The sequence below is a fragment of the Lissotriton helveticus genome, chromosome 11 (assembly GCF_964261635.1).
Source record: "Lissotriton helveticus chromosome 11, aLisHel1.1, whole genome shotgun sequence".
Classification (NCBI taxonomy): Eukaryota; Metazoa; Chordata; class Amphibia; order Caudata; family Salamandridae; genus Lissotriton; species Lissotriton helveticus.
In genome coordinates, this window is record NC_136072.1 from 112,919,186 (window position 1) to 112,938,625 (window position 19,440).

A 19,440-nucleotide genomic window follows, 5' to 3' on the forward strand; every position below is an offset into this window, starting at 1 on the left:
TAAAATTTTAGAAGGGATTTTAATTTTTGGGGAGTCTACATATTTTCCATGTTTAAGATAATTGGAGTAAATTACTTTAATGACACAAGGTTGTAACTTGTGCTTTTACCGTAAAATCAAAGATGTCAATTAAAAGCACACGCATTAAAAACAGTTCAACACCATCATTCCCCTGCTGTCCCACTAAGTCACCTTGGAGCCGGCTTACCCTGCTTTTTCAATATACCTACATCAGGATATTATTTTACCACTTTAGGGCTCTGCCACTGGGCGTAAAGCAGATATCTTGATATTGTAAAAACAAGCCACCTTGTTGTGTCTGACCTAAATATGTGTAAAGCATCAGAGAGGCGTGAAAAACAATGTAGTCAGCAAGCCGGGATAATCCAAGTTTTTCTTAAATTTGCATAGGCGGTACAGAAGAAAATAAAATGTTCTATAATCTCTGGGGTAGAGTGACAAGACAGGCACAAAGGGTATACAGTAACATTTACCCAACTGTTTTTCATTGTATTCAGTGGAAGAACCCCAATCCTAAATTGTATATAAAGTGCTCGTGGCTGGGGGGTTCAACATCATTTATATACAAATCCAACTTAAAACAGCTTTTGACATTTAAAAAAGTGGAGGTTAAAGTGCTAGGTGCCCTAATGTCAGTGCCAAGAGAATCAACAAAATCCCAATACCTTTTTTAGCAGGGGTACCATTCTTTTTTGCAATGGATTGCAGGTCCTCCCACGTTATATCCAGGCCCAGTCTGAAAAGCCACTCCTTAACCTTGTTAAACCAGAGCAGTCGCCCTGTATGTCTTTGAAGAATTTATAATTCCTCCACTGCGTCCTTTACAGGAATCTGGGTGCTACTGGTCCAGAGTCTTACCCAAAACATTAGCACCTTAAGGACAGCAAATGGGTAATAGGCTTTAGACCAAGGTCAAGGCGTAGGGGTGATAGGGGCGTGTTCATTGAGAGGTTGAGGATTGCCCTTAAGAATTTATTTTCTGCAACCTCTAGCTGTTTCAAATGCTCCAGCCCCCACAGTTCTGCCACATAGAGGGCCGCACCTAAGCTTTTAGCCCAATGTATTTCTAGGATAGGGGAAATTGGGCGGAAGGCTGAGCATTTTACCATCTGAACTATTGTGCAGTCCATGTGCTGGAGTGTCAGTACGCTCTTCTGAATTTGGGGAGTCCATGCTAATATGCCACTGATTCTGACTTCTATGTAGTCGAAGGCCTTGACCTGCTCTAAAGATTGGGTACCCAGCCTCACTTTCCCCTTGGTGGATTTATAGGGAATAAAAACCATAAACTTTGTTTTTGAACAGTTTATTTCAAGGCCCCTGTCTTTGCATGCTTCAGCGAACTTGGATAGCACATTCTGGATGCCCGTTGGAGTTTTGGAAATGAGTAGCGTATCGTCTGCAAATAGCAAAGAGGTTATAAGGTTACCAGCTAATCTTTGCAGGTCACCTCCACTGTCATAAAGTTCGCTTATAAGCTTATTCATATACAAGGTGAACAGGGTTGGGACAAGAACACAACCATGGTGCACCCTCTTGGACACTGATATGTTATTGGTAAGACTACCATCAGAGTTTCACCTAACTTTGGTGTTGTTATCTTGGGGCAAGAGAACCAAAAGTTGAAGCAAGTCACAGGAGAGGCCTAAGTCCCTGAGAGCAGCCCAGAGTCTAGTGCGATCTATGGAATCAAACGCGGTTTTGAGGTCGACAAATACGACATACAAATGGCCACTCCTGATCTTCACTTCTTTCCAGATGAGCAAAAGAAATTGGAGAACCTGGTCTAAGGGGCTGGTGGAAGCCCTGAAGCCTGCCTGCAGGTGATAGAGAATGTTGCTTTCCTCTATTCAGATTTGAAGACGTGACAGGAATATTTTGCTGCAAACTTTCTGGGAAACATCTATGAGACTTACTGGCTTGTAGTTTGAGGGGTCCCCTTTATAACCTTTTTTTATTATATGGAAAATATTTCTGCACCTTTCCCGGTCGAAGGGATATCCCCCCCCTCGTAAGATGGCATTGAAAACTATTTGAAGCAATGATCCCAAGATAATGGGCTCAGCTTTAAACAGGTCTCCTGTGAGTCTATCTAGCCCAGGAGCTTTCCCAGTCTGGAGTAAACTAATTGCTGTTACAGTTTCCTCTAAGAAAAAACTAACAGGACCTTTCTGTATAGGTGCTAAGTTGCATTCCCTTACTGCTACTGCTGCCTCCCCCTCAGGCTGGAAGGCCGTACCAGTATAACGTTTCTGGAAGTACTCTTCCCAGACATGTGATTGTATATAGAAGTAATCTTCACTAACCTGCTTGACTGACTCTTTTAACAGAAGTTGCCAGAAAAGCTGGCAATCCTTCGGTTTTGAAGCTTCATCTAGTGTATGCCAGTTCTCAGCCTCCCGACTCCTATTTGCCACACCCTGTGCCCTCTTATACATCCTCCTTTTACTTTGGATGTCATTTTGTGTCCCTTTCTTTACTGCCACTGTTAGATCATTCCTAGCAATTCTATATTCCTCATTATACCATGGGGCAATATTACATTTAGGCATGTTAGAGTTACACTGTCTGCTAAAATAGGGTTTTATACTATTTGTTAATTGTTGAAAGCTAGACACAATAAAACCAACACTTTTGTCAGGATCCCTCAGTACCGTGAGGATCTGAGCCATCGCTTTATAAATCTTGGAGAGCAATTTTTCATCAGCCATGACCTGGGGCCATTTGACTCTCCTGTTGTTATTAGTAGTAACAACAGGGGCCATTGCTTGATGAGTTTGGCTATACAAAATAGGGAGGCCAAGTAGCCTCACAAAGAGAGCGTTATGATCGCTGTCCTCATGGTTTAGGACAGTCATATCGTTGACATGGGGCCAGAGATCAAGATCCACCATGATATAGTCAATCCTGCTTCTGACATTCCCCCTCTTAAAAGTAAACTTTGCTTCTTCATCAGAGGGTGTCCGCCCTTTACATGCGCGCACCCCATATGCTAGAGTAAAAGACAATACTTGCTGCCCAACCTTGGTACATCTTTTAATGGCAGGTATCTGGAGCTTATTTATACCCCTAGCAGCACATGATCACTGACACATCCCCAGCAGCATAAATAGGTGACACCCAACTACCCACTGACTAGTACTCCTCGGAGTCCAGTGTCTCCAACCCTGTGAGGCAGTGTTTAACTTGTATAAGGACAAGTGCCTGTGACCAAAGCTCTGAGGCCAGCTGTGGCCACTGGTGCCAAACACTAAGGCTGCGTTGTCTGGAATCCACCTCATGCCTCTTCAATTGATTACCAGATGCTCCCTGTCACTCTGGCATGTACCTGCTTTCCCCATTTGAGATATTTGTTTCGTCTTTCTCTTTCTCCTTCTTTCTGCTTTGTGGGGTCGATTCCCAAAGGGCCTCCACACTCGTGGCGTAGGCCACGAAGTCTTGGTGATGGGCCCCTGTACTTATGGGGGGTCCTCCGCAATTGTTCAGGAGTGCGGGCCCCCGCCAAGATTGTGGAGCCTCCGCCACAAGTTAGGAGGCCCTTTGTGAATCGGGCCCTGTGTGTTTTCCCTCTCTTTCTCTCGGTGAAATGTCGAAAGAGAAAATATAGGTGCTGGACCCCAAAAACAAGTGCCAGTGGCCCCCACCTGCAACCACTGGCTTAAATTAAGCACTGCTGATGGACAGGTGGTGCTTCTGCAACCAGTTCCACATGAGGAAAAGACATTGTCCAACAGAGAGAGGAGCCGACTTTGAAACAGGGGAACCGCGTTCCAATCGCGACGTCGGCTCATGAGCTTGGAACTTATGTAAAGCACTCCTTAACCCGAGTTGCACTATAAAACCTGCAATGCCCCCCATATATTTTGACATTAGCCCCCACTCCAAAAGAACTCCACATAATGAGAAGGGGTAGTGAGCATGTTTTGAGTCCATGCTGCAGGTTCACACCCACTTGGCACCTATAAAAACGCCCACCTTGTTAGTGATCGAGTGGAAATTGGTATCCTACATGGGGTACTTGTAAGGAGTGCAATGTAATCATTTATCGTATGCACTTGCATATTATTAGGTGTTATTAGAGTAATTAAATGTTAGAAGAAAGGTGCGCCAATTAACATGTTCTTGTGAGATTAACACGATTCAATGTAAAGCTAATAAATGATTTGTAGAATTGTACTGAATACATATAAACGATGTAACACATTTATATAGGGCATTAGTGACGTGATGCATTGACACATCAAATGTATTTTGAATGTTTATTAGGACAAATGAGGTAGTTGAAGTAGGTGTTTGAATATGATTCAGTGAACTTGTGTACTGAAAATGGTAACGACTTATGGAAATACTAAGATCGAAAAACATGGTGCATTTATTATTTAGTCTAAGTTGTAAGCCTGTATCTACAGCATGTTTGTCTGTTCTCGTTTCTGAAAAATTACTCAGCATGAATTTGTAATAAGTAAATCTGCCACAATAGCTTTTTTCCATACAGCCTTTGAGATGAATTTTATTTTTTTAATAGTTTTTAATTGTTTTATGAGGATCACTTATATGTATATAATTGATAAACTTTCATTGTGCACATATTTGTAATACTGCGGAATGTCTATTTATGCTTTTATGAGTACATCTCGAATAAAGCTAATTTGAATTGAATTGAATTGAAACTAATGCTTAGATTCCCATGCAAGTTTTATAGAATGTTACTTGCTTCACGCTTTGCATTTCAGGCGAACAAACTCATTGTTAGTGAAGAGTAAGTGTACTGTTTCATTAGATAGTTGAGGAATGAAGAAGTTACAGTTAGTGTGGCCTGCTGAAGATAAGGTGGAAGGAGGTGCGTTCACATGAGAATGAGAAGACACCAAGGACAAACTGTTTCAGAGGGGCGTACGTGGAGAAGACGGTGAAAGGAATTAAAGTCATGGAAAATTCCGTAGTTGAGCCTACTATAGAGTACGTGTGAGAAAAGCATTATGGGACATTTGCTGCATACAATATAGCCTTATAGCCCGCCGTAGCGGGCTATACCGGTTATTAAAGGCCCGCTGAATCGTTAAAGGCCCGAGCCGAAGGCGAGGGACTTTAACGAGACAGCGGGACTTTAATAGCCGGTATAGCCCTGCTACGGAGGGCTATAAGGCTATTAGAACATTCTGCCACTAGAGGGCAGAATGTTCTAACAAATTAAACAAAGGGTTCTCGAAGCTCGAGGGGATATAAATCCCCTCGAGCTTCGAGAAGCCTTTGTAGAACATTGGAATGTTGCTCTGCGGGCCTTTACCGGCCTGTAGAAGCAGCGAGCACTCCATTGTCTGCAATGGAGCTCCCAACATTCCAAAGTTCTAATTTTGAATATATGATGCGTGGAGGAGAGAGACAGATGCCCATTTCCATCGAAGTCACCTGAGTGCCAGATTGCTTCTTTCCTGCTTGCGACTTTATTCTGCTTGACCCATCAACGGTGGAGTGACTTCTTAGGAAGGCTCTAACCACTGACACCTTACCTCTTTCGTACCTTTTACTTCAATGCCAATTTAGGGATGACACTTGAGAAGTTAGGTTAGAGATAGATAGAATTAAATGATTTTCTCCAACAAATGCTGATGCAGGTAAATCTAAATTCTAGCTTTCTAATTACTTGCATACTAATTGTAGAACGTGTCGTTCTTTTCTTGCTGCATCGAGTAAATCTTTTCTGAAGATTTAGATTTTTGCTGATTCTTTTTGTACTCTCATGTAAGGATTCATATATGTCCAATTTTTTTCGAATTTGTAATTAAACTTGACTAACCTTCATTTGGTTGTCGATTTGAGTTATTGTGTAGCCATAATGAGTTACACTGTATATTCAATATATTTACAGTATTTTTATCCCCTTTACACTTTCATGCTGATAAAAAGAACCATCGAAGGATAGATGATGGAGGAGTACTAAACAAATGGGCCCAGGCCCTTTCATTTGCATTGAACAGAAATCTCATTTTCCGCCAGTACTTCACTAATTATGTTTCCATTTTGTTCTTACGTTTCCAGATTAGTAACTTCAAATACAGGGTATTCCAGAGACGATGGTGCTCGTTTTACTATGTGAAAAGCAGGCACTTGCACCAAAAACACTGGAAAAGAATTTGCCATGGCGAATTTAAAGACAGAAATAAGTCTCAGTGTGTAAAAACACCTTTAAAAATGGAATGGCGTTCTCCCTTCACTCATATCCAATTTCTCAACCCGCCTATCCCTCTGCCCTTCTCTCCCCCACATCACCCTCCTTTCTCCCTGCACTACAATATTGCCAACCATAATAATATTAAGATTTCCTAGCAGATGTGAATATGAATAAGCGCTTAAGGCAATTCACTATATTCTGGAGTCAGTCGAACAAAGAAACAGATATTTAAATAGTAAGTGCTGATGCTTGAGTTAACATTTTTCATACATGCCAAAAACATTTAGGAAGTAATCCTTTTTCTTTCGTTTTCACAAAAATGTGAAAACCGCTTGTAAAGTCTGTTTGTCACAATGGGGATGTGGTGTGGTGTGTTGAATCTATTTGTGTGATGGAATGTGTCTTCAATGTCAGCATGTTTGTGAGCATGTACAGTGGAGAAGTGTGGCTCAATGGTTAGAGCAGCAGACCCTGATGCAGAAGTCTGACCTGGGACCAGGGTTCAATTCCCGCCTCGGCGGGTCTTGGGCTCAATTTTCTTGAACCTGATAATTCTCGCCTCGGTGCCTATTCTAATCATGAGTCCAACTCTGCAACTCTGGGCAATAGCTTGCTTAATCTCCACAACGGCCCCAACAACACTAGGATGCCTGGCTTCACCTTGGGGGTGCCCAGGAGTGGGCCCTTCACAGGGAAAGGCCAGGAAGGGTTCCTCAGCAGTATTCGTACAAGTGCCGAGAGGCCTCCGGGTAGTCGTGCGCTATACAAGTACCTCTACAGTGATGGGAATGAATCTTGCCCCTTATTTTTGGCATGCTAGCTTAAGTCCTTCACTGCAACCTGCAAGTCTGCCCAGTGCAGTGTGTGTCCAACATACATGTCAGAGGTTTTTGTGAGGCCTGGGTCAAACATTTAGTGCAGGTCCTACATAGCAGGAGGACCTGTTTTGCAGCTAAAAAACATATTCTCCAGGGAAAAGAGAAAACACAGCAGCAGAAGCTTCTGCCACCATCCAGCAGAAAGCCCCTGTTCAACCTGCCTCTTCATTCATCATTATTGCAGACTTACTTAACACCTTCGCTGCGGCGGCTATTCCGCCGCAGCGCTAAGGGGGCGGGGGTGCGGGGGGGCCGCGCGGCATGCCCATGTTGGTGACGGAACCGCTCCGTCACCAGCCTCGGTTGAGCTGTGCTCATGATGGAGCGGTTCCGTCATGGCCCCGCCCGCTCGCAGGCGCGAAATCATCGCCGCGCAGGCGCGTCGGGCAGGCCATGACGGAACCGCTCCGTCATCAGCACAGTGCCACCGTGGCTGATGACAGAGCGGTTCCGTCATCAGCACGGAAGTGGTTAAAAATCTCTCAATACACTTTGCACCACTGGGCATTCAAAGGGGCAGATTTATAAGCCCCCGGTGCCAGTTTTGCATCATTTTTTGAACATGGGAAAAGTGATGCAAAAGTGGCACAAGGGGCTTGTAAATCTGCACCAAAATGGGCAAGACCTGGGCAATAATACCCCTTCTGCCCCCTCCTCCCTTGGGATGGTCATTGCGCTCAATGGATTTTAAGACCTTCATTTATTTACTTTGATTGCTGTGGAAGACCACCACCACAGTTTACAGCGGATGGGTCACACTAACCAGTGTTGTTCAAGTTCAGCCTAGACTGACAACAAAAGGTGGTCCCACACATTTTATTACATACATGAACAGTAATTATACGTGGAGGTCAGGTGTACCAGAGCTTTTCGGTGAAATTTAGGTTATACAAATTCTGGGATTGGGGGCGGTATTTACTAATTAAGGGGCCGATTAGGATGGCGGTGAATCCGCATCATCCGAGCCGGCGGAAGCCACCGCCGGCCTGGAGGATGCGGATTCACCGCCGCGGCCACAGAAAAACACCCACCGCCAGATTAGGATGGCGGTGGGATTGCGGTGGGACCAGCGGCGGACGGCAGGTCTGTCTGCCGCTGATCTGCGGGGTGTGGAGGGCTATTTGGTAGCGGTGTCTGCAAGACACCGTCAGCCAAATTAGGATGTGCATCAAAACATGCTTTTCCACGGCGGCTTTTCCGCCGTGGCAAAGCATGTGGTCTTTGGTGTTTGGTGGCCCGTTACGGGCCCCCAGGGTGTCGGGGGGTAGGGGGGTGCACATGGGGGGTACCTATAGTACCCCCCAGCAATTACATGCACAAAGCGGCAGGCACCGCGCGGTGCCTGCCGCTTTGTGCATGTAAATGGAAAACATACATTTTTAATCTTGCGACGGGTGCTGCTTAAAGCAGCACCCGCCACAAGGTTAAAGATACGGGACGTGACCGCCGGAGTGGCGGTCACATCCTAATTGCACCGGAGGGACCGCCGCTGCCCCTGCGGACGGTCCCTCCACCTCGGGGATGGCGGACAGACGCAGGTCCGTCCGCCGTCCTAATAGGCCCCTAAGAGACATTTAAAGTGCTGTGTGTTCACTACAGTGAGGTTTTGGACAGCGGGGGTTTCTGCACGAGGGTGGAGGGTGGTGCCCCTCCCCAGCCTGCTTCCAGCGGTGGAAGAAATATAAAGGAAAAGATTCCATTGCCATTTTATTTTTCCGATGTGTGTACTGCAGCAACCAGCTGAACCCAGAGACATACGGGGCAGTGGCTGACTGGATGCTTCAAAGTGCGCATGTCACTTTGGCTGGCTGTTTTGCGCCAGCCAAAGTGAAATGCGCACTTTGAAGCTCTCTACACAGCTGTCTTAGCTTGGTGGAGACCAAGCACATGCCTACAGGGCCTGAAGGAGCGTCCAGCCTGCCCACTCCATCCAATCCAGGCCTTCTCTCATGCTGGTAAACAGCATGAGAGCAGCTCTGGATTGGTTAGGGGAACTCGACTGCAGATTCAGATGTGGAACACTGAGGACAGCAGACATACCGCCGTGAGGAGGCACTATTTATTTTATTTATTCAAAATGTTATTCTAGGGTTTTTTTGAATTTTGGAGGGAGGGGTGTTTTATTTTGGGCTTTTGGAGGGTGCGGTTATATTATTTTGAGCTTTTGGAGGAAGAGGTGGTTTATTTTGGGTTTTTTGAGGGAGTTGGTATTTTGTTTTTTTGAGAAGTGGTGGGGCACTTCACTCGACCCACCACTTTCAAAGGGTACCAGCCACCCCTGGCATTGGACGAGTGTGCTTATTTTACTTCAACTTTAAATGTAGCTACAATTTTGGAATTTAATTTGAAAGCAAATGCAGACGCCATTTCCGGTGATGTCACTTTCAGTATAGCACTTATGTTTACATCACTTGATGCCACATTCTTTGATGCTAATTTATCCCCTCACATAATTATATAGGCCTCGCCCCCCTGAATATTGCTTGCTTGTAACTCCATGAAGATCTAGAAGAGGTTGCACACTTTTAGATGAAAAGACATTATGACTCACAGTCGCTGCTTTCTAGGAATCCTTTATGCCTGTGGTGCCACAGTTTTCAAAGAGATGGCGCCTTCTTCCATAGACAAACCTGCTGACTGATCAAACCAGAGATCTTTGCTTGAACACTGTGAAATACATATTTAATATGAATGAGCAACCTCTGCCCAGGATTCCGAGAAGTAATGTTTCCTAAGGTCTGCTTCGGTGACTACATCTAAAGATTCAAAGCTGGGGCTCAACAAAGGATGGAAATGTTTCTTAAATGTGAACACACTACAGAGAGAACGCGACAACTTCTATCCACCGCGGGGTAGCTTTTACTAGCGCAATACAACATCTGGCTACATTTTTTTTATTTTTTATGAAGAGATGTGAACAACTATGCATCTTTTTAAACATATTGGGGTCCTTATAAGCATCCATTAAGAATCACAGTTTTTAACAATCGTGCACTAGTAAATCCCCAAAAAATGTTACATTAATCAGGACCTAGAAATGTAGACGCATTTGATGGTAAGGGCCAACTACCTCAATCATTTTTAATTATTTGTCAACAGTAAACAGTTGGTGCCAAGTGCAAAAAATGCTTGGAATGTCTGTAATACTGAGTTGGATGGTGCCTGTTTGCACAGGGTGGTCACTCCTTGACCACAAGGGAGATTCTTCAGTTGTCTTCTGTGAAGGAGATCGTCGAAGGTGCAGAGTTTCGTTTCAAGTTTCAGTTCAGGATAAATCTAAAGTCTCTAGACTCAGCTCCTACCTATATACTAATCTGGTGGGCTGGATTACCCTCCTATGGGTGGGACCAGGGAAGGGGGTGGTTACATCCCTTTCCCTTTGTCCATTTTTGCGCCAGAGCTGGGTCTGTAGTGCCCCAGCAACTGGTTTGAACCGGGCTATGCATGGGACACCTTGTGTGCCCCAGGCAGTGTCTCATTTCATTCAGCCCTCCCTGCCCCAATACACTATGGCCTGTCCGGGGTGGTGCTAGCACCTCCCAAGACAGGAAACCTATTTTCCAAGCCTCCCTCACTGGAAGGGCTCCCAGCAGTAGGAGGTCAGACTTGTGTCTGTAGCAGCAGCATCCATTTTGTGATGCTGAGGCTCTGGTTAACTTTAACCGGGATTAACAGGAACAACATGTCTTCTCCCTCTAGAAGGGTGGAATGCTACCCCAGTTGCCAGAACTGGCGAGAGGGTAGTATTCCAAAGTGTATGACACCTTACACGACATGTTTTGATAAAGCCAAACCAAAGTTAGCAATAACCGCGAGGATTATAATGCACTTAAGAGTATATGGTATGGCTTTATCATAGAACAGCTATAAGGACATGGTTCCGAAAGCTGCAGACAGGCTAAGCTCATGCTAGAGCACCATCTCACATAAAACAAAGCACTCTGCCTTCAGGATTGTTAAGGCCTGCCATAGGAGTGACTTATAGGTGCATATGTGTCTTTATATAATGGTAGGTATAGGAATACTATACCTAAGCAAGGGGTGATTACACGACCTTGCCCCAGGTGAGTGATCAGCCAGTTGTGTCAGTTTGGATGGCCAGCCAGGGGTGGCAAAAGATGTGCTGCAGCCCCTGGTAGGCCTTGGGTGCACCTATGCCCTGGTTACCTATGGTACACTGTACAGGGACTCACAAGAGTGACCCATTTCCCAAATGGTGATGTACCTAAAGTACATGGGATGACTTTAGAGAGAGAACAGCAGGGCTGTGGATCTGATTAGCAGGCCCACAGCCACATTAAAATTGAAAACCAGTGAAGCAAAAAGCAAAAAGTGGGGTGACCATAGGAAAGCAGACACTACTCTCCTACTCCACCTTACAGCATTTACTCCGACAGAATCAGATCGGGAACGTGTCTTACTGACCAAATCGGAAAGGTTTCCGACTGACCGATTACGGTGCGAGTTAGGCGTTAGGAATTTCCTAATCCGAACCCATATGGAGCAGACTCATATGTCTCTCCGGGCCGCGTTTTCGAACGACCAATTACGATGCTGGATTTGGACAGCCTTTCCGAATCATGCTTTCTGACTCGAATCCACAATCAGAATCAGACTTTGGGGGCCTGTAGCGGGATCCCTGCACCCGGAGCCATCTCAATCGGGCCCGTGGGGGTACCCATGAGTCCCTCCTTACCAGCCATGCACAGTGTGGCAGGCACCAAGGGGTGCCCTCCACAGGCTACCCGATTTTCCCCAGCTACCCCTTTCTTCAATGGGAGCCTATGTTCTGACCGAATGCATAGGCTTGAAGTCAATAGGAGTCTGACCGAAACTTATCTAGAAGTATCCGTAATCGGTTGGTTGGACTCTCCCAATCGGAGTTGGTCAGAAACCATTCCTAAACCGATTCGGTCAGAATGATTTCCAAACCGCATCCTACTCGAGACCTTAGTCGGGATGTAATCTGATTTGGGTGGTAATTCTCCATTTCTCGGATTGCAATATGGAATACCACTTTATAATTTTTTATTCCTGTAGCAATGGTATTTCCAGCTACAGACCTACTGATGTGGTGTTCTTGGTGCCTGGGAATGACTGCGTTAGGCCCTGATTACAAGTTTTTGGTTGTTATATTCCGACCCTTGCACAACTTTCTGTTTACACACAGGCTGGAATTACAAGTTGGTAGGCTGCATTAAATACCTCAACCTTCATTCAATTTCAGCGGGTCAAACCTGAAATGTATAGGAGGAAACACATAAGGTATTGTTAAAAAAAGGCAGATTTTGGTGCATTAAATACCAAAATCCACATGTTATTTCCCACCAACTCATAATAGGTGTTATTTATAGCACCCGACAAATAACATACCCCGTGGTATCATCATTTATCAGGTGCGATAAATAGCACCTTAGCCCGCAATCAGGACCTAAGCCTGAAACTTGCAAGATCTCAAGGTCAGCAGTGCCGCCGTTATTTATAGGCTCTGTCAAGGCTTAGGTTGTTTATAACTTTTCCTTTTTCTTAATCCGTGGTCCTTGAGTATTTAGCGCTGACTTGTTCGCAGACCATAGATTCTGAAACTTGAATAAAGTGTCTCCAAACTTCTCAACCCACCATTTGTCTGGTGGGCTCAAATAAACACTGCTGGTTAGACCGCCTGCCAGCAACAATGACACCGCCGGGGGGGAGGAGCCAAGCTCGCGAGCGTAATGGTCGCCTTTTAGCTCGGCTCCCGCAGCCCTCCGGCCTGATTGCCTATCCTGTCTACTATCCTGTCCGGGGACGGCACGTTATCGGGGAATTGGACGCGGTACACCTTGTTTGTACTTACCGTTTGGCCCGGAGATTTCAGCGTGCAGCGGCTCCGAAGTTGTGCCCTCCGCAAGATCGGGGCCTCCGTGGAACCTAGACCGGGACCTAGCCTGTGGGATCCGACGGCTCTCGGCCCCGGCCGGGAGCGTGAACCAATGATGAGAGCCGTTGTGCGAAAATCCTGGCGATCCTGATCCGGGTCTGCCCTGGTGACCGCGCGGCTGATGTGGGTGAGATGCACCGGGGACTGATTCTGTGAAGGGGTCCTCCCCCGCCGCTGCTTTGTCCGGCGGCCCTGGTCATCTGCGCCCGGACTCTGCTTGTTGGGGGCGCCGGTGCTGGTGTAGGCGGGGACCCGTATTGGGCGGACATCCTTTCGGCACCAAGGCTGCCATTGCTGGGACCCCCGGAGCTCTGCAAAGTCCTACATTTTTGAACTGTTTTTCCGGGGGTCGTGGAGGGCGGCGACTGGGCTGAATTCACGAAATGGCGGCCGACCCTCTGAAACGAGAATCGCCCTGTTGCGGCGGACTTGGGTTGCCTAATTGCGCGGGGGTCTGGTCTGGTGAGCGTGAGCTTACGGTCAGAGATATCCTGGAAGCTCTGAGATCCCTGCGCGCATCCCTGGCCCCCGATGTCCCTGTGGGTCCGCCACGATCTGCCGCCATTTTGGGCAGCCGTTTCTTCTTGCCGCCCTCTTGTTTCAGTGACTCCATTGCCTCGCCCCCCTTGATTGCTGCAAATGTTGCTGCCGCTGATCGAAGATCGGTTTGTGTGCCGGTGACTCTGGAGCTCCCTGTTTTTCAAGGTTCTGACCCCGGGGACTTGGACATTTTGCCGCGGCCCTGTCCGGCATGGATGCCTGGAACTATTGGTGGACTGCCGCCTGCACCTGCTCCGATGGCTTCGCCTTTGTCTATCATAGAGAACCCCTCGCCCTCCCCAGCGGCGACACCGAACTCCTGTTTTTCATCATCCGTGCTGCGATTGCTGATGCATCTAAACTCTCTATTTGGACTTCTGCTCCCTTGCGGACCGATTTACCCCCCATGTTGTTATGGTGGTCACCATTCTTTTCGACTGTATGCTGGTTTTGTATTTAGTATCTCATTTTACACTGTCATGTGGTGGGTGGGTTTTGTGGTTCGGAAGGGATGGGGGTGATATGCGCGACTCTTGGTTGATTCCTGGTATGCGACTTAGTGGCGCAATTGTTTGTACCCGTGGAGCGGTGGGAGGTCCCCTTCTTTGTACGTTTTACGGCGCTTGATGGGGTGTCGTCCTGGTCGTTTTTGCTGTGATTGTCTGGTTGGGCGGAGGGCGGCGGCCGACCATATTGATTGCTGTTCTTATGCTCCTCCCTCCTGTTTTCTTACTTCCGTTTCTGTTTCTTTTTTGTCTCGTTTTTCTCTCTTTCCTTCTTGCTATATTTCGGGTTCTGGTTTAGGGCGACAGGCACACTGTCTGAAGGGTAGGCCATAGCCTTCTACAGGGGTGCAGGGTGGGATGGGTGGGTTGGGTTCTATTTGTTGTTTGTTTTATGGTTCTATGGCCCTTTTGTATCTCCTTTTCGTAAAGCCGCGTCTGTCCCGGCCTCCCGTGGTGTGTTCTGGGTGGGGTGTGTGGCGTTGTTCACTCTCCTTTTATGGTTCGGTTGCTTTTCTTCTCGTTCGCTGTATCCTCACTGGTGCTGATACTCCTGTTGTCTCCTGTATTCCCGCCACGGGACGCCTGTGTCGACGTGTCTTCTTTCTTTCGTTTTCATATTTCTTTTTTTTTTTTTCCTTTTATTATTGTTCCATTTTGTCCTCCCCCCTCCCCCTCCTTCCCCCCCTCTTCCCCCTCTTTTCCTCGTCCCCGCCCCCCCTCCCTCCTTTTTCCTAGAGGTCACTATGACGGGCTGGTTTTGATGTGCGGTTTCTCCGATCCCTCTGTTCTGGCTTAACTGTGGTTTGGGTGGTGGGCATGTGACGATGATTATGCTCAGGTGTCGACTATGTCTCAATTATCCTGATCTTCTTGTGTGCATTGTGTTGTCCCTCCTGTACTGCGGCCCCTTACCCCCTTATTGACGCTGAGGCTGATTCTGGGACATCGGACGTCTCTATATTGAAAGTGAGCCTGTCGTAAGCCTTATCCCCATATTATAAAATTAACCTTTTTTAGCTCCTGTGTTTTGGCCCTCTGGTTCCTAAGTCCCTTCTCCCCTTTTTACGAATGTACTGCCTCTGCTTCTTGCTGATTGATTCTGTAATGTTTGCCTTGGGACCTCTGATTGCTTTACACATTGTGGCCGGCCGGTTTGGTTGTAGGCCTTGACTTGTATATCCTTTTGATGTCAATAAAGGTTTTAAAAAAAAAGAAAAAAAAAATCAATGACAACGCCACCCTCCTGCTTGTGATCACTATGCCTATAGTGCATCCAGAGATGCGGTAGCAACACCATTGGATTAAAGCACAAAAGTGACAAAAAAACTTGATTCAGCATTTCACTCCACAGGAAGTTTCTGAATATTATTACCTCTCATCACTGGGGTAGCATGGCGAGCAAAAGAACGATGGATTTCACCCAGATCTCTTGACCGGGGGTTGAATGTATGATTCATTCAGCATTCTGACCATCATTTGTTTGCGTAGCACTTTTAGAAGGTTGGCATTTTGCTGACCCTAAGCCTCCAGTAGTCGTTTCAGAGTTGATCCGTAAATGTCATCTAATAATAAAAAATAATGCAATTTAAAAAACTTGTGGCTACTTCAAAGTAAGTCTCCCAGTGCTAGGTACAAGCACCCATGAGCCAAAAAAGAAGCAGTTTTCTAAGTCAGCCAGAAGTAAAAAATGTAGCTATGTGTTTTTTCAGAAAGAGTTTCTGATGGGTCCTGACGGACTACAAGGGGGAGAGTGTTCCAAAGTTTAGGTGCTAAATAGCTGAAAGAGCTGCCACCAATGCCAGCTTTCTTTACTTTGGGAACACTAGCCAATATGGCACCTGCCGATCTTAAGTTCCTACATGGTACATAGGGCTTAATAAAGGGTTGGAGGTACCATGTACCTTTGTTGGGAAATGTCTTATAGCGGGAAAATAGGGTTTTAAGAGAGGATCTGGTACATGCGTGCTCTAGTCGTCCAAGGGAGGCTCAACATAAAAATTAAACCCTTGCCTGCGCTGAACATTTCGTGCTAGTGCAGAACGTTCTATTGCATGGGCGGGGCTGCGACGTTCAACGGATATGCGCAGCACTACAGAGGTAGTGCACATGACGTCCGCTGAACGTCGGCAGCAGCGATGGGGTTAAAGCTGCACGGACACGCGCCTAAGGCAAGAATATCTGCGCCCGTCAGCGTCCTGGAAGCGGCCAGTCATGCTGCCCGTGACACCTCTACCAGTGAGTCTCTGCAAATTTCTTATAGCAGGGAGGAGTTGCTCTCCTTAAATCCCCTGAAATGTGTGGGAACTTGCAGGTGGAATATTGTGGTGAACGCAGTCTTTGCATGTAGTAAATGCAAGTTTTGCATATCACCGTGGCCTTTGGTCACCCCCCATACTAATCTGCCCAGAGATATACATAGGGAGCTCATGATAAAAGAGGCTCTGATTAATGCACACTCGGTTGCAACGCATGCGCAGAATATCTTTGACCTTTTCTCCGAAGTCTTTGGACTTGCTATTACTCATCGAAACTTGGCTAACGGAGCACTCCAGCATGGTGATTGAGATTTAATTAAGCTGTCTTTCCTTATTCTTCTCCTCACACTGAGCTTGCGCCGGGACACTCTATGCACACTACAAAAAATACTATAACATCACATCTCTGCTTCTCAAGCACAGCCCCAATAGATGCACGCTTTAGCAGGTTCAATAGGAGACGTGCAGCAGTGTTCTGCACTTGTTGAAGCCTCTATATCTGAAACTGTGTCACTCCGAGATGCAGATCATTACAGTAGCCAAGCTTTAACTACTGATTTTTTGCTGACCTTGGGAGGAAACAAAAGATTTTCTTAAGAGTCTTGAGCAGTCCAAAACAGTTCCCTGCAAGTGTGGCTATTTGGTTGTCAAAAGAAAGCTCTTAATCAAACCAGATGCCAAGATGCTTGACCTTGGGCATCAGGGCCGGACTGGCCGTTACGGGCACCGGACAATCCCCCGGTGCGCTGCAAGGGAGGGGGACGGTTTTGGGCCCCTGGGGGCCGTTTTTGTTACAGGGCCGTTTTTGCAGTAGCTGCAAAATTGGCCCTGTAACAAAATTGGTCGAAAACCGGCCCCGGCAAAGAGCTCGGTCGCACCCCGAACTGCCCCGGGATGCCAGCCGAGCACTTTGCCAGGGCCGGTTTTGGTTCCCAGTCCGGCCCTGTTGGGCATGAGTAATGAGCAAGGATTATTGGGCCACCAGGCAGTGGACCAGATGTTACGGTCATTGCCTAAGGATAGAACCTAGGTCTTGCCAGCGTTTAGTTTGAGACAATTCAAGTCCATCCACCTCACGAAATCTGCAAGGCAAAGAGAGGAGGCCAAATGGCAGGAGTTCTTTGACATAGTGATGATGAGCCAAGTGTCATCGGCATATGAGATGATGGTAAACCCATTGTGTTCAATGACCTCAGCAATGGGCATTAAAAAGGGTTGAGCTCATGGAGGAGGAGCCTGCTAGGAGGTATCCATTTCTCGGAGGAGAGGTAACAAAAGGGCCTCGGCTGGGAGGACGACCTCTTCATGACATGATGGCCTGTAGTATGTATCCACCAACTGCAAAATGTTTCAAAGGGGCTTATCCTCTCACAAGCAAATGTAAGTCACACCTAGGATTGCCCCTGCCATTTTCCAAGTAGTCAGAGTGACACCAATCCCACTGGTGGGAAAACTTGTTCCAGAACTAGTTTGCAGGGCAGTTTCTCATATCCCTAGGCACACTCTGGCCAGGGGTAGACCGATTCTGCCATGTTGGATCTGACAGAGGAGGGCACTCTGGGATTGTTTAGGGCCTAACCTCCAGAATATTATGTCAATGTGGGAAGTGCTACCCCTGGGAACTATTTCCCTTTTGGACAGAGAGTCTCCCTCACCCACAAGACAAAGTCAGACATTAAAGTGGCACCCCTGGGTTTCTTCTTCAGAACACTGCTGGACATGAGGAAGGTAGAAGAATGGCTGCACCTGTTGAACCCTTTGTACTTCAGAAAGAAGACTGTACCTACAGTGACCCCAAACCCAAAGGGTAAGACTTCCTCCGACTGGAACCCAGGAGAGAGCAGTGGACTCCAAATTCTAGTGGGCAGCCTCCCGTTAAGCTAAAGGGTCACAAAAGCTGCAAGAAGTCCACTTTCCTGAAGATCCCTGCTAACCAGTTCCAACTGGACCTGCCTTGGACCCTGCTGGTGGCTTCCCCTGGAGTTAGTGGAGAAGTGTGGCTCACTGGTTAGAGGAGGCAGACCTGGAAGCAGAGGTCAGCCAGGGACCAGGGTTCAATTCCCGGCTCAGTGGGGTCTTGAGTCCTAAAATGTCCATGGACTCAACAATTCTCGCTCCGGTGCCTACTTGATTCACGGGTTCACACTCTGCGACTCTGGGCAATAGCTTGCTTAATCTCCACAACGGCCCCTCGCGGCGGGATGCCTGGCTTTCACCTTGCGGATACCCTGCCGGGGTATCTCACAGGGGAATACCAGGACGGGTTCCCTAAGCAAGCGCTTAGAAACCGCTTGGTGATTTGCGCTATATAAATTCCTGTACATTTACATTAGTCCTCACTCCCTAGTGATGCCCCTAAGGTCCTGGGGCCATTGGATAAGTGTCAGAGTGTACACCTCCTGCCTGCACATAAAAGCTGGGACTTTAATACTTTTTCAAGGAGTTTTCACAAAAGAACCAGAGGCTACCAACTGATTGCTACTGAGCTGCAGCTGCCTTTATCAAACTGCCAGTCAGGCTCAACTTGCTGGTTTGTCACACTGAAAGGATCCTGACTTCTGAAAATGTGTATAAGTCTAAAAGTAGAGGACTTCACCAAGACCAACACCAAGCAGCACCTTGCCGACGCCTTCCCAGGCCTGATCTTTGGACTTTGCTCGCTCTGAGTTCTCCCGCCTTCGACATTGAGCCCCTCAAACTTTCATCAATACCGAGGCTGCCAACGAGATCCAGCACTGCAGACAGCTGCCATTGACGAGTCCCGCTTCTAACCCGGCAGGCATCCCTAGCCCACCATGACTTTGTTGACTAAGACTTTTTGTAAGAAAAAGAAGTTAAAAGATAAACGTCCCAACGGGCCGAACTTGGTCTCTGTATTTATCCCAAGCTCCATCGCTGTCAGACTTAACCTTTGACTTTGACCCAGTCTAGTGTGTCCAGATACCAGTGGTTGGTGCTTTGCGTTTTATGGTGCTAGAAACTTTGAAAAATCATATTGCCGGTTCCCTACATGCATGCTGTGCCATTTTGGTGTCTATTAGTTCATTCAAATGCCCTCTAGTTTTATAAATTGTAGTGGGAATTTTATTGTGTGTTCTTTTTTACCTTTTAACTGTTTTGTAACTGTAAATGCTTACATATTTCTTTA

At 46.8% G+C, this 19,440-nt stretch overlaps 1 protein-coding gene across 2 annotated transcripts in view; it reads right to left on the reverse strand.

Annotated features, from left to right (window-relative positions):
• Positions 1-19,440, reverse strand: part of PEX5L (peroxisomal biogenesis factor 5 like) — a 392,012-nt gene that overhangs the window by 236,917 nt on the left and 135,655 nt on the right. Inside the window, exon 3 of one of the 2 annotated variants that reach the window (XM_078668174.1) lies at positions 7,034-7,041. The exons of the other annotated variant lie outside the window; for it this stretch is intronic. Within the exon in view, the coding sequence (XP_078524300.1) occupies positions 7,034-7,041 (8 nt within the window). The remainder of the gene's footprint in view (positions 1-7,033; positions 7,042-19,440) is intronic. 2 annotated transcript variants of the gene reach the window in all.